At 35.6% G+C, this 15,624-nt stretch overlaps 1 protein-coding gene across 1 annotated transcript in view; it reads right to left on the reverse strand.

Moving 5' to 3' along the window:
* LOC121319010 (protein piccolo-like) overlaps positions 1-15,624 on the reverse strand; it is a 106,333-nt gene that overhangs the window by 19,344 nt on the left and 71,365 nt on the right. The window contains exons 13-23 of the mRNA XM_041256243.1: positions 14,820-14,928; positions 13,887-13,954; positions 13,343-13,554; positions 9,532-9,582; positions 9,088-9,218; positions 8,005-8,031; positions 5,990-6,083; positions 5,433-5,504; positions 3,699-3,879; positions 2,986-3,180; positions 1,788-1,967 (exon numbers count right to left, since the gene is read on the reverse strand). Of these exons, the coding sequence (XP_041112177.1) occupies positions 1,788-1,967; positions 2,986-3,180; positions 3,699-3,879; positions 5,433-5,504; positions 5,990-6,083; positions 8,005-8,031; positions 9,088-9,218; positions 9,532-9,582; positions 13,343-13,554; positions 13,887-13,954; positions 14,820-14,928 (1,320 nt within the window). The remainder of the gene's footprint in view (positions 1-1,787; positions 1,968-2,985; positions 3,181-3,698; positions 3,880-5,432; positions 5,505-5,989; positions 6,084-8,004; positions 8,032-9,087; positions 9,219-9,531; positions 9,583-13,342; positions 13,555-13,886; positions 13,955-14,819; positions 14,929-15,624) is intronic.

Genomic DNA, 15,624 nt, shown 5'->3' on the forward strand with positions numbered 1-15,624 from the left:
CATGTATAGACGTTATCCTTCGGGCACCCCCTGCTGCAGCAAACCACAACTCAGCTCCCTCTATTTATCTGAGCAATGTCGCACAACTCTTGCAATAGAGATATTGTTAAGAAGACACAATAAATATTTAAATGAGTATATTGCGGCATAGGTGTGTTTCCTATTAACATATTTTCTCAAGATGTACACTTTGCTAACAGGAAAATGCATACTGTGGTACGTTTGCGCTGCGACTGGCCCATCTTAGTACACCTACCCCAAAATGACTTAGGATGGCAAATAATTGCCACAGGGAGGTGATGGAAACAGTTCTTAACTGGCTTTCACACAGTTTACTGAGAGGTTTAAATTATTAACTTATGTTAATTTTAGCACCTACTGATGAAAGGTACTTAACCTAAAACATTTGTAAACGTATTGGGTAATCTCATTTGCATAAATACAAACAGTAACACTAATGTAGTCAGTAAAATAACATTTGTTTATGGTATTAGTAAACTGTGCGACAACATATTCTAAAGCCATAAAAGCACACATTCTTTATGTATTATTTAGGAAACATGTTACAGTTGAACTCCACTTATAACAGATCCTGTTAGAATGGTTTACAACGTATTGAGGAGACATATCCCTGCCAAACAACATGGGTTTTAATGGGGAATTACTATGGTTAAAATGGACTAGTTTATAACATATATGCCATTTAATACGTACAGTTTTCCTGTTCTACAGGTAGATATTTTGTGCAAATAAGGTACATCTGGGACAGTAAATGACAGTCATGGTGGCACTTATGAAGTCTGGCAGGAAAAACAGTTGCTGTTTATTTCTATTTTTCTATGTTTTTGTTGGCACAGCCATTGTACAATTTAAACCTATAACATACACAATTTGTATTACATTTAGTGAAATTATAAATTCGTAAAATGGTACTACTTATTACATAGTACTGCCCAAAGGAGCGTGTTTTGTACAAATAATAATCTGTTCTTTGGCAGTTAAGCTTTCTTGTATTGTTTATAGTGAAGGTACTTATGTTTGTAGTTACATTCAGCACTTCGAACTGTGTTTACTATGTACTTTGTTTATAAAGTATTGTGGCAACACAGGGTCTCTCTTGTTTTGTTTTTAACAGAATACATGGACAGATTCAGGGATTGCAGGTGCAAACGGGATATCCGCTCATCATTCTCTACTGTACACTTGGTCCTTATAGCTAAGACCATGCCAAAACAACAACCCCCCCTTTTCTCTTCCCTGGCTAGCCAATCCTTCACTCCACGCCTCTGTCATGCTCATAGCCTTTACTGCCTTTCTCTCTCTCACTAACTCCCGCAGGTTTCGTTCTTGCAGCTTTTCGCAGATTGTCACTCACTTTCACTTTGTCTCTTACTCTCACTCACCACTCTTACTCACATCTCACCCTCACACTGACGTCGCTCCCATTCTTATACCACCCAGGTGGCAGCTCCCCGCCAACCTGCTCTCCTCTAATCACTGCAGCACATCACTCTCCCTGACTGCCAACCCCCCCACACACACTTTCCTGCTTTCCTAACCTAATCCTCCCCGGCATGGTCCCTGCCTGAACAATACATGCATCTGCTCAAAGACAAACAGACAAATAACATAAAGTGTTCCTTCAGGGTGCCGTACCCTCAGCAGTACAGCAGGTCGCTACTGTATTGCTTTCCATTGTCCCATTGGAGTCCATTATAAGTGGAGTGCGCCTGTACATTGATTGTATTTTTAACTCTTTCAATGAGATTCGATGTGCATATTCTCACCTCCTTCAGACTTTGGCGGTCCTTCAGACATCACTTTCCTGATGGCAAGCTGACTTGTGTCTTTGCTCTCATTGGCTGGTGAAGGCAGATTGTCAGATTGAGTTCTTTGAATTGGGAGGACTCCCGCTATGCTGTGTCTGTGCTGCTTCTTGGCATGACTTGCCAGACCGCTTTTATGAACTGCTGCGGCAAGTGTGGGTGAAATGGAAACCCAGAGTATGTATCCTCACATGGAACCAGCTTCAGTGTTACTCATGCAAACAAAGTGTTTCTGTATTTTGTCTGTATTTAGGTCAGTAGTGTTTAAAAAAAAAAGACACTACATGCATGGCATTAAAAGGATCGGCTTTTTCAAAACTGGCTGTTTCAGACATACATACATTCATAATGTACATTACTTTCTGATTTAGCATAGTGTTTGTGGAAGAGATACTAAGGAGTTCCATCTCTTCGGTGTGGGGGCTATACTTCAGTATGTTTATATGATGTACTTCCTAAATAGTATGTCATTATTTTATATACTTCAATGTAAATACGTAGCTTGGTCAATTTGACTATAAAGTACAGTAAACCTATGCATATTATATATTTCTGTCTGTACCATGGCTGTACAAAATACAGTATATCAATAAGATATAGCTACCAAGCATACCCTACTTTCTGGGTTTTATTCCAATACCAAATTGCAATCCACTTCAAATTTGTAAGTGTATGACCTACGTAGATAGCACTGTGCTTCTCAAATATTTTTGATTGCAAACCATCTCTAGCAGAAGGAACATCACCTTGTCATACAGGTTGTTATAAATGTGGGAAAATGCGTTTTGTATTTTTATTTTTATTTTTTTTTTTACTTTCTAGATGTTCAAGTGGATCTACTCTTTAAAAGTGTTTCCATTTAATTCACTTTTTTAATGGGTTAATTGAGAGATGATGTAAAAACAAACATTCCAGTTAAACTGAAGTTATAGTTGTATTGTTCAAACAGCCAGTTTCAGTCTCCTTAAATAAAAAAGAGTAACATTTTATACAAAAGTGGAGTATTTTAACTACACAAAGAAGTCTGTGAGCAGACCGTGTTTAAAATAATTTAAAAAGGCAGAACAAAGGAAGAAGGGAAAAGAAAATAACAAAGAACAAAGGTAGCAACGGATGAGAGTTAAGCTGCCATGCTGAGGAAGTTATTTGTGTCGTTTACTTGGTTGAAGGCGGAGCTGCTGGACGGCTGCTTCGGCCGCTGCAATGGCAGCCCCTGCATCTTCAAGGTGGGTCTGAGTGACACTGGTTTTGCTTTGACTGCGTGATGGTCCATGAGAGCGTAAATGTCCTTCTGAGGAGGACTTGGAGCTGCCAGGGCTGCTGTGAGATTTCTCAATGGTGGGCACCTGCATGTCTACAAGAATAACACAACAGCTAGATGTGTAATACCAGTGTTCCACAGGCTTTACTGCTCAGCGCAACACTAATACTGTTTCCCACATTCAGCCTCGAGGAGCCTTTTTCTTTTGCATGTGTAATAGGATATTAAACAGATAATATTAGTACAGTGTAGCTATAGATCATATAAAGACAGCATCCTATTAAGTCAAGCTGTTTTTTTTTTCTTTTCCTCATTCTGTAACTTGTTTATAACAAGCATCTTTCTTTGACGTACAACCACCAGCACACACACCAAAAAAACGACATAGCATTATATTCTGTGTACAACAATTTAAAACCATGACATTCTTTACATGATTGTTTAATGACATGTGTACCGCGTTTTTGCAAATGTGTTTTTTGGAAATATTTTTCAAACTGTTTTTTTTTTTTCCCTTTCCACAATAATTGTGGAACAATATTCCAGAACACAACATCCTAATGTAAATATATGTGGGAAGGTGAATTTATTATTTGCACAATATCCCTTACCCTTGGATGGATCTGGGAAAATTCCATGACTTCTGCTTTTGCTCACAGATGGCTTTGGTGACTGCTGGCTGCTCTGCCCAGAATGAGATCTTCCATGATCAATGCTCTCACCTTGTTCCTTTAGAGGGTACCACCTATGAGTACTGTCGAGGTGGGAGGTGTTGGACAAATCAATGAGAACCTGGGTCCATAATAAAAAGGGGAAATAGAATGATTAATTCATGAAAAAAACAGAACAAACCAATTGTATGCATTAAAGGTTGCATCCCACATGTTTATGCAATGGTTATAACTTGTTGATAAACTCACCTTTGTATCTTCATCACATGGCACACCTTTTCTAGCATATTTTCTAGTTACACAGAATAATTCTCACAGATTCATAATGAATTCTATTGGAACGTCATAGGAGTACCAGCTACAGGACTGGAAGCAAGACCGTAAAAAGAAGAACACTGCAGTTCAATTTTATTGGCTAAGACAAGAAGAACCGAATAAAAGAAGACGATTACTGTGAAGAGCTAACGTCCTTTTTCTTTTACCTTTGACAATACCATCTTGGAACATCTGCCAAAGACACAGATGTCTTGATAGATTTTGATCTCTCGATCTCTCATATAAGCATGAAAACAAAAATAGCATTTTAATACCTGTGCAGAATTATTAGGATGTGTTTTTACTTGAACGTTGACACAGTTATCTGTTTTGCCTTAGCTTCACTATAATTCAGTACCGGTATTAACTCAGCATAGTCTACTCTAGCTGGTGCAGAATGTGGCAACAGGTTGAAAAGGGTTTCGGTTAGAAGCTGCTATATCTATAGAAAGGCTGCAGGTTAAACATTTGTTTAATAGATTAAACACGTAAACCTTTTGTTTACAACTCTAACTATCATACACAAGCCTCTAGTACAACACGATTGAAGGAATGTGCAAATTTGAATATCACTTGAATATCACAAAACACTTCTAAATTAAACCTCATAAACTTGACTAACAATGCCCAAGTGTCTTCAATTTCAGTCTGAATTTGCATGCATTTAGGAGGATAAGTAAAAAAAAAAAACAACTCAACATTAATTGCATTAATTATGTTATACAGGTGCACTCCACTTATAACAGACTCCAAGGGACAATGGAAATCAGTTCTTTATAAACAATGTAGTAAACACAATTTGAAATGCTGTATGTAATTGAGAACATAACTACCTTAACTATAAACAATACAAGAAAGCTTAACTGCCAAAAATTGGAAGTTTTCTATTTGTACAAAAGTTGAAAAACGCCCCTGTGGGCCATACAATGTAATAATTCGTACCATTTTATGAATTTATATTTTCGCTAAATGTAATTAGAATTTTATACGTTATACATTTAAATTGTACACAATTTCACAAACTCTGCCCGTCGGTCATTTACTGTCCCGGATGTACCTTATTTGTGCAAAATATCTACCTGTGGAACGGGAAAACTGTATGCATTAAACTATACTGTATGTATTAAACTGTACGTATTACACGCAAAAGACCTGCCTGTGGAACAGGAAAACTGTACGTATTAAACAGTATATACGTTATAAATAATCAGCTTTAACCAAATCCCCCATTAAAACCCATGCTGTTTGGCAGGGACATGTCTCGTCAATATGTTGTAAACGGAACTCCGGTCTAACAGGACCTATTATAAGTGGAGTCCACCTGTAAATAAAGCAGGGTGACAGACAAATACAGCTTACCTCCCCAAGAAAGTCATTGGAAGAGAATCTATCATAGTCCCAAACAGTCACTTCCAGGGTCTTCTTCTTCAGCTGTAGTTTAATAAATTAAAAAAATAAATCATTACAGATTCCTGTTTTCACCTTGTTGTCACATCTCTACAAGGACCATCTGATATCTTCCCTTCTCACCTCTTCTTGACAGGCTTAATGCGACAGCTGTCTCTAACAACCTTGATCCAACAAAATTGATTTTAGAATCGTGCAACCTCAAATAGACCTTTATGCGGTTAGGGAATCAGAGACTTAAATGATGAAGATAGTGGGACCCTTTCTTGCTAAGATTTCAATTTTTTTCTGAAAGATAACTAACATGTGTTTATTAATTCAAACCACAGTACCAAAAGATGAGAGCACATTCCGAAACTGAAATTATATTAAAATGAGCTTTTCTGTGCATTACAGTATACTTCACATTTCTGTTTCTTCAATTGCAACCACAATTTGTAAATCTCTCCCTATAAGAATGAAGCAACACTGTTAAAAAAACCCAAGATAGAAAGCATACAAAAAGTTACCTGCTCCATATGGATGTTTTTATAAATGACAGTTTGATTCCATTCAGGGTTGAGGCTTTTCTGCACATACTTGGTCCTTCTCTTGTTCTCAACACTACAGTATAATATATAGACAGTATAAAATTCAGCAACTTGAAGTGGAATTAAAGCAACCAACTAAGTGTATAATGATGTAACAAAATGCAATTGTTAACCAAAAGATTATTGGAACTACTAATGTACTGTATCTACAGCTATTGCCAACAGTTTTGCATCACTCTCTATATAGAATTAACTCATTTTGGTTCATAAAGTCAAATGAAACCTGCTGAATAATGTTATGTTGGCACATTGAATAACATACCAATTTGTAGTTTTCCAGTGAATAATCTGAAATCTAGCATTAAATACTTGTGACAGAGACCAAATGATTCTCGGTGATAAATCTCCCTCCAGACCTGTGAGGACACAATGTAAATTCAATTCATTCCAGGGTTAGGTGGAAGTCGGCCATCTAGAAAGGGAGCTCAGCTGCGGTACACTAAGTCATCGCCCCAGAACGAAAGCGATGTGGCAACCACGGATTGGAGGAGAAACGGCTGCACTCGTTAAACAAGGGGGCGTGGCTGAAGGTACAAATAGGGGACGTGGCAAGTGATTTATTCCTTTGTTTATGGTTAAGAGAACGATAAAGGATGAGCGTAATATTGTTCCTTTATTGTTCACGGATAAATTCTACTTGCGCCACTAGCACTAACAGCACTCACCCTGGCCTTGACCTTTGTGTATTGTGTGTGTTTAAATATTGTGCTTATTATTTCGGGACTGAACCCCATGTTTATTTAGCTGAGCAGTACACAGAGTTGTATGCTGCCAGTCCTTCATTTAATGTTTACTGTTGTCATCAGACTGTTGGATTGCAAATTTCACCAGTACTTTGTTGTCTGTTGTTATCTTGAACACTGCATCGCCTCTACACCTGTGCACTGCAACGCACCTTGCCACAATATTGTACTACTATTATGATTTCCAGTAGACTTTTGCAATATCCTTTTGTAATTTCTTTGATTACATGATGATAAATAAAATATCTAAATTCTGTACATAAAGCTTTTTTTTTTTCTTTTTTTTTAATTATCCTAAATAATTAAACAAAAAAAAACAAAAAAAAAATCCTGTCCTAAAATTCTGCAACGCTTTTGGCCATAGCTGTACATTACACAAGTATTTGGACACAGGTAGTATTGATGAAACTATTGAAATGATTGTGCCCCAATACCATTCCAACACTAGTTGCAGAGTAGTGCAATCTTGGATTAATGCGCTGCAAATATATAGCCAACTCAACAAAACAGCAATTCAGTTGAGCATTCTGACAGAAAACAATGTATTGCAAAGGCTTATTTTGACAATTTCACATAAAATACCCTTGGCCTTCACAGTAGTTTAGCTGAATGTGGGACATGTTTATTCAAACAATGCCCATAGAAAAACAGAACTTTTACTTAACTGGCTTTGTATTTTATTCTGTCTTCTGAAAGAAAGCTCACTAAAGCTACAATTTTAATGGATGATCTCTAATCCAAGCCTGTAACTCTATCATTTCTCTCTTATAAACCAGTCATCTACATGTTCAAATAGAAATAAATGCAGATAAGACAATATAGAATATTAGATTACACAGACCGTGTCAGATCATATTTAGGTCTTAATTTGATATACAGAGAACAGCATTACACTTATGTTTTACACTTTATGTTCTTAAAACATTTTTAACAATATTTTTTATATAACTTTTTGATGATAATGCTCAACAAGCATATAGTGCGGACAATTGTTTTTATGGGTTTTTGTTCGTAGGTTTTTCAGCAGAAACAGATACTAGTTTATGCTGTGACGTGGTTTGGAGAGAAACTGGTTACTCTTTTAGTATACCAACTACATTAACTACTCCACCAAAACCAGGAAGAAGATCCACACTGTAGAATGGCAAGCAAACAAGCAAAGAAAAAAGAAAACACAGCACACTACTATACCTTGCATTCTGGACAACCATGACTTGGCTACATTGATCCAAAGGATTGCAGCAGACATAAGAAAAGTTGCCAAAAAGTAATAGAAGCAGAGGGAAGAAAGCCAAGAAAAAAACATAAGAAAGAGAGAAAAAGCCAGATGTGATTGTAAATATGCGCTAAATCCTGAATGAACTGTGCTGACAAATGTAATATCTATCAGCACAGATCTATTGTGTATATCAGCTCCATTGTACAGTATAAAAAAGGCAAATCATCACCATTAGTCTAGAGCAGTGGGTCTCAAACTTTTTTGTTCGCGGACCACCTGAATGTTTTATTATCTCGGTGATTCACACAATAAATGGTATAGATCACTGAAAAATAAGCATGTAAAAAGAAATCACTATAATACTAAGATTAACCGTAGACTTACCTTTCTTTGTTTCAATGCAATGGGTGGGTCAGTTTTAGTGAGCAAAATTATTTTAAAATTGGAGTTTTAAAGAACGGTTCTAGTTTACTATTTCATTAACATGAAATTACTGAGAGGGGAAAAAACTGATTTTTTATTTTGGAATTGATAATTACAGCAGAAATTAATTTATGTGAATTAATAATCTGTGAACAATGCATTCATGGGGTACTAACACAGTTGGAGCTACAAATCTCCAGCTGTAATCTTTATTTATAAAAAGGATTGTTTGGATGCTGCATGCTGTTTGGCTGTTGAGGATTTTTTACCATGCAGAATAGTACAATGCATTGACACTCTGCACACGTCTTTTTGGGGGAACTTGTAATTTTGTAAAACTTGTAATTAGTCTTAGAGATGTCATTTTTAATGATGCCAAAGGGGCTTGTTTCCCAGGAGACAGGGAAACGTGCACAAGAGACAGACAGCAATTAAACAATGTTTAACCAGTTGCTGATATTGACATGTAATGACTGTGGCTGAATCCATAGCTCATCCGATTACAACCAGTGTGGTTATTAGACAATTCAATGAATTTAACATATTTTGGGCTCTTTGGCTATAAAAAAAATAATAATCAAAAAGTAATGTCAGAAAAAAGGCCCAAAGTATCCTTCTGTGAGTAAACTTACCCTCTCCCTGGTAGAAGATAAACTTTAACGAAAGGGTCAGAATAGCCATTGTTGTCCCTTGGGGCAAGGTTTCTTGCTTGTAGAACATGGACAATAAGATTGCCAAGGTGTTTGTCATAATTTACTTGTAACTGAAGAAGGAAAAAGTTTGACATACTGAAGATGCTTTGCATATGTTTTAACACAACATTTTAAAGAAAATACAGAAATTATTCAATTTCCACTTTGAAAATCTTTGAGTGAGAGGGTATAAGACTATGCTCATAGGAAGCTCTACTGGCACCTTCTATGACTGCAGCCAGTGCCATTGTACCTAATGTTTTATGTACTCTAAATTCACAGACATTAAAAAAAGAGCAAATATATGCAGTGCAGTGTTTTGCAAAACAGGACAGTACAGCCTGAAAACAAAAAAAATGACATCATTCAATAGACAACTCTTACCTGTATTTCACCTGTGATAGGATGGGAGTGGGATTTTGAAGCTTCAGCAGGCTGTAAACAGGGGAGAATAAAGATGCAATTACTAACATGTTGCCCTTATCCAAAAATGGACATTCATTTCTATTTTTTTAAGAAACCTGTCTGTCTATATGCTTTTGCATATGTGTATTTACAGTAGTTAACTAAAGCTTAAAAAAAAAAAAAGTTGAAGTAAACTTTATAGCTTTACAGTACACAAAGTTAATTTGAAACAAAAAAGTCAGTTTAATGTGTGTGCAATTTATTCTCATGGAACTGTGCTTTTAAGAACTAAAGTCACTGTCACACTTACTTTTACTGTACTGCTAGAAAGATTGAGGAACACAACTGCATAAGGAGCTCACAACTAACCAATAATGCAATAAGGAAAGAGCTCTGTCAGGTATGGATGAATGCACTCTGTAATCATTTGTTGGAAGTATACATTATTTATTACTGAAGTACTGAAGCAGTCTGCAGTATATATTTATATTTTATCATTTCAGTAAATTATCCAGTCCATCAATACAAACATACCAGGACTTGTATTTAAAATACTGCCCAGAATCATGTGTTCCATTATTTTTATGTAATGAATGATGAAGAATGAACAGTGTCAAGGTAAGTCATAAAAGGCCATTCTGTGTGATTGCTGATAGATGAAATAGTAGCTGTATTAGTCCAGAGATAATAGACAAGGAGAAGAAGATGTGATACCTTTTATTGGACTAACTAAATAATAATTACTCACAAGCTTTCAAGACCTCAAATGTCTCTTCTTCAGGTGAAAGTAGGAAAGAGAGATTGATGTTTACATTTGGTAAACATCAATCTCTTGAAAGCTTGTGAATAACTATTATTTAGTTAGTACTATAAAAGGTATCACATCTCCTTCTAAAACACAAGATTTCAGACAGTAACCTATTTACTATGTTTTTAATTTAGTTTTCTTAGAACTATTCTGTAGAAAGGATCATTGTTTATTCATTCTGATTGTCCAGTGACAGACTTATAATATTTTTCAAACCATAGAACCAGGCCACAGGTAGAAGTTTGACTATATTGTGAACAAACAACTAGGAAACAGGTATTCAAGTAAATCTATAACAAAAGAAACACATTTAGAAAATAGAAGTGCAATAAAAAAAAGAAAAAAAGAAAAAATATCCAGAAAGTACTCAAATGATGTTGTTTCCTTAAAAAAAATGTATGACTAAGACTGGTACATTTGCAAGATCAGTGCACAAAAGTACTATGCAAGTGTCAGCCTTGAGATGTTCTCCAGTTGTGCAAGCTTATGTCCTGGAAACTGTTTACTATCTATATACTATACTATATATATATATAGCTCAAAGAGCCAGCTGCCCAACATTTCGATATGTTGTACATATCTTTCTCAAGGGAGCCTGTGTTTTCTATATATATATATATATATATATATATATATATATATATATATATATATATATATATGTATATATATATATATATATATATATATATATATATATATATATATATATATATATATATATGTGTGTGTGTATATATATATATATATATATATATATATATATATATATATATATATATATATATATATATATATATATTATACTGACAAGGGATTGTGATCATTTAAAAAATATGGCTAACCAGTGCTCTAAAATTAGATTAGATTACATTTATTAGCATTGTGACTTGTCCCCCTTTTAGAATGTTGAAGATTTGTAGAACAAAAACAGAATAAGTCCGATCTATAGCATTTCAAATACAACGCTGTGGATATATCGTTGCATCTGTGTGTGACAGAGACAGAATGATTCTTGGTGATAAAGCTCCCTCCCGACCTGTGAGGGCGCTGTGTAAAAGGAACAGAGTGCCCTGGATTGGATGGCCAGATGGAAGTCGACCATCTAGAAAGGAGGAGGGGCTACGGAACACTAAATCATCGACCCGGAAGGGAAACGATATGGCAGCCGCGGATTGGAGGAGCTGTTGCACTCGTTAACCAAGGGGTCATGATTGATGGTACAAAAAAGGACACAGCAAAGTGATCTGTTCCTTTGAATGTTTAATGTTGAACTGGAAGGAAAACCTGTATTGTTATCGTGAGTGTTTTGTTTGTTTGTCGTGTCTAAATAATTGCTTGTTTGTTGTTATTAGATGGCTAACATGATCCTGAGCTGTCGCCAAAGGCCAGGACTTACCTGGACAACACTGCACCATTGTTCTCGATTAACTGTATTTGCACCACAAGCACTGTATAGCACTCACTGTGGACTGTGATTGTGTTTGTGTTAAGTGTGAGTGTTTAAAGATCATTTCGGGACTAACCCGTGGATTAAACAGAACAATACACAGGACTGTATTACCTGTTATCATTATTATCTACTGTGTTTTTTTGTCATTAGACTTTGGAATATAAAAATAAAACACAATTGCACCTGAATTATCTTTGTCTGTCTGTTCATTAATCACCGCCACACTCCTGCACCTGCACACTGTTAATCACTTTGTCACACTGTGCTATAGGTAACATAGTCTGATTGCAGCTAGACCGCTGAAGAGCATCTTGTATGCATTAAAAAACTGTGACTGAAAGGAATATCTTTGTTGGAAAACCTGCAACCTACAATGCATGATTGAATACCTATAGCTGTGTCTCAAATGGCCTGTCACCTACCCCCTCCTTAGACAGACAACACTCCTGACGATGACTCACATACAGCAAATGAGACACAGTGAACAAGAGGAATATAGCTGTGAGTCAGCATAAATGCTGTTACAGGGAAATACCAATTATGTTTTAATCCACAATGAATATATTTCCCCAGAGTGCAGGTACTAACCCAGTCTTGTATTTTATAATTAATGTATGGAAGAACATGAACTCAAAGTGTCAATCTAGGTCTCATATAAAGTAGGTGCAGCTAAAATAATGAACCAAATAATTAAACAATTAAAAAGGATTTGCTCCACAATGCCAATAATAGTATTAGTCTTTCATAATTGTTTAAGCAAGGCATATAAATAAACCAGTAGCATCAGTTCAGTATGAAGATTCATCAACATACTGCAGTCTGTCATTGGAAAAACAAAAACTGTCCCAATGTGAACATGACCAAGGGTTTGGAGGAATTTAATTCAAATACTGTGTTTAAGTGCATGTATTCAAAACAATGACACAATTGAAAGCAATAATTGACTTCTGATTAGTATTTGTATTTCATCTTGCATGAATAGTAATATGGCAATTTGACTGCAGGGATTGCATTTGTTGTATTGTAACCCTGTCTCTTACTGTAACGCTGATGACAGACACCCTCTAAAAAACAAGCATGATCATGGGCTTGCCTCTAAATGTCATTCAACAATATACAAACGATCCCATTGCAGTACTTCAAAAGCCTGCTTTGTAAGAAATAATTAAACTGTTGAAGTACTATCTTCCAGTCTGACTAAGCTGTTCCCTCATGAGCAGGTAATCAGAAAACAAAGTGAAAGCTCATTTTTGGATACTATTTTCTGCACTGGTACTTTTCAATTTTAGTTTGGAATGTGACACATTTAAATGCTTAGCTCCGAAAAATCTGCATATATATATATTCGACCTATTCAGGTTTCATCTTTTATAGCGTAGAACTGTTTTTAATACAGCTGTGGCTTGCATTTTCCCCATAATGCCATTTCATTTGATATTTAACAATCAGATGCAGAATGCAGTTAAAAATACTGCCTAGTGCATCAAACATATTTGAACAACGAAACAAAAAAACAATAATATTCTCACCTTGCTACTGTGTCTTTTCTTGCTCACTGATGGTGAACCAGGCTGGCCAGGGCTTGGGACAGCACTAGAGGCAGCTGATGGAGTGCCTGAGTGAAAATGGGTGCCTTTCTCCGTGGCTGAGGTGACTGAAGAAGGTGCCTGTTGCTGAGAAACCTTCTGTAGTTCTGCTGCTAGTTGTTTAGGATCAACTCCTGGAGACCTTTGTCTTTCTGCTATGGAAACATAAAACAAAGATACACAGTGATTTTAACAGCATAAATCATGTATTTGTCATTGAATGTAAATACACTGTTACCCTCTGACTTGGAAACAGAAGGTCCCTATACAGAAGGACAGACTATTATGAGCTTACCGACTCGAAACCTATTTTAATTCAGGGAATTCAGAGAGATAAGCATCAATTATGTTACGTGAGCAGTGTGCTGATATAGCAAATTCTGTGCCTACAGTTGAAATCTTATCAGAAGTTCTCTAAAAACACTATTATCAGGTATGCACTGACAACATGCAGTCGGGCATTATGAAGTCATCAGCATTCACCTACCGGCCTTTGTTTGGTCGTGGAGCTCCAGGTGCTCTGGGTTTTTGGAATCTGATAACATGTTCAAGTCCCTAAAGGAAAAGAAAGTGAAAAGAGAAGAAACTATTCTCAGATGCTTTTGATTCTCAATGACCAGGAAATATGAGAAGTTGGTCAATGAGAAAACTGCACTTTTCAAGCATGACATACCCGTCAGAGCTATTTTACCAACCAGTTTAAAGTTATGAGTAGAAGTAACATGTAACAATAAGAAAATTAAAATAAATAAACATTCTGTGTAAAAATATATTATTGCTGATAACACAGACACAGTTTTAATACATAAATGCCATATACAATAATTTGACTTAATAAACAAACCACCCCCCTCAACCATTTCCACATAAAGAGGGACCATCTATTCCCTTGCCAACTCCCTCTATCCCTCAGCCTGTATTATGCAACTATTCTCCCTTTTGTTGAATATTCACAGCCAACACTGCTTAGACTGCATTAAAATCCAATATACTTGAGACTGTAGCACCCAGCACACCGTGTTCCTATCCCCACCCATCTTTCAGAATGTTGGGAGGTACAGTATTTGAAAATAGCTGAAACCAAAATCTTTCTAGTATACCATACTAGTGCAAATGTGTTTTTTTTATGTAACCTTGCAGTGGTAAATAATGTATTAAAACATTTAAAACAAACTAGTCAGACTTAAATCAGAGGACTAACCAACCATTTCTGCTTAGCTTAATCCAATATTCCTGTCTTGGTTAAAGACATGAATGAAATAACAGCTTGGAGATGATTCTCAAGAACTATGTAATCTTTCATTATTCAGCAACAAATAAACTTGATTTAACCATACACACAAATTGCTTTATACCTGCAAATAAAATTAAGATGCAACGGCAAGCCAAAATGGAAAGAGGAAGATGAGGAAAAACTCACAGTCTTACACATATTTCAGCTTCCCCACATGGCTGACCAACGATACTTTGGACTTCCTCATAAGTTTTACCAGTCAGAGAGATTCCATTCCAATCCAAAACCTGCATTCCTGGTAGAAAATATGTGAATAATAACCGGACAGTGCATACAGTGTGTGTGTGTGTGTGTGTGTGTGTGTGTGTGTGTGTGTGTGTGTGTGTGTGTGTATATATATACACACACACACACACACACACACACACACACACACACATATATATATATATATATATATATATATATATATATATATATATATATATATATATATATATATGAGAGAGCGAGAGAGAGTCACTTAACTTATATTATATCCGTTATAATTATATATTTACATGTTATATAAAAAAGAATCAATTTCAAGTCCAGGTGTTTTGAAATTTACAATGGGTTGACCAACTTGTTAGTCAGTCAACGCAGAAACTGACTTACTTGTACATGACGATCATTTCAGTTTATTACACACATCACAGCAAACTTTTAGTGATTTAAAACAAGACCCTTGCTTCTCCTATCAAACTGTCATTAACTGAATAATGTTTTTGGAATATTCCATCCTCTAATCATACAATATGTAGTTATAAATCATGTGAAATATATATTTACTTTCTTGTCCAATACAAATCCAAAGACACATAACTTTCATATATATATATATATATATATATATATATATATATATATATATATATATATATATATATATATATATATATATATATATATATATATATACTATAGATATACTGTTACCGAATGACCACCC

The sequence above is a fragment of the Polyodon spathula genome, chromosome 7, assembly GCF_017654505.1.
Source record: "Polyodon spathula isolate WHYD16114869_AA chromosome 7, ASM1765450v1, whole genome shotgun sequence".
In the NCBI taxonomy this organism is placed as follows: Eukaryota; Metazoa; Chordata; class Actinopteri; order Acipenseriformes; family Polyodontidae; genus Polyodon; species Polyodon spathula.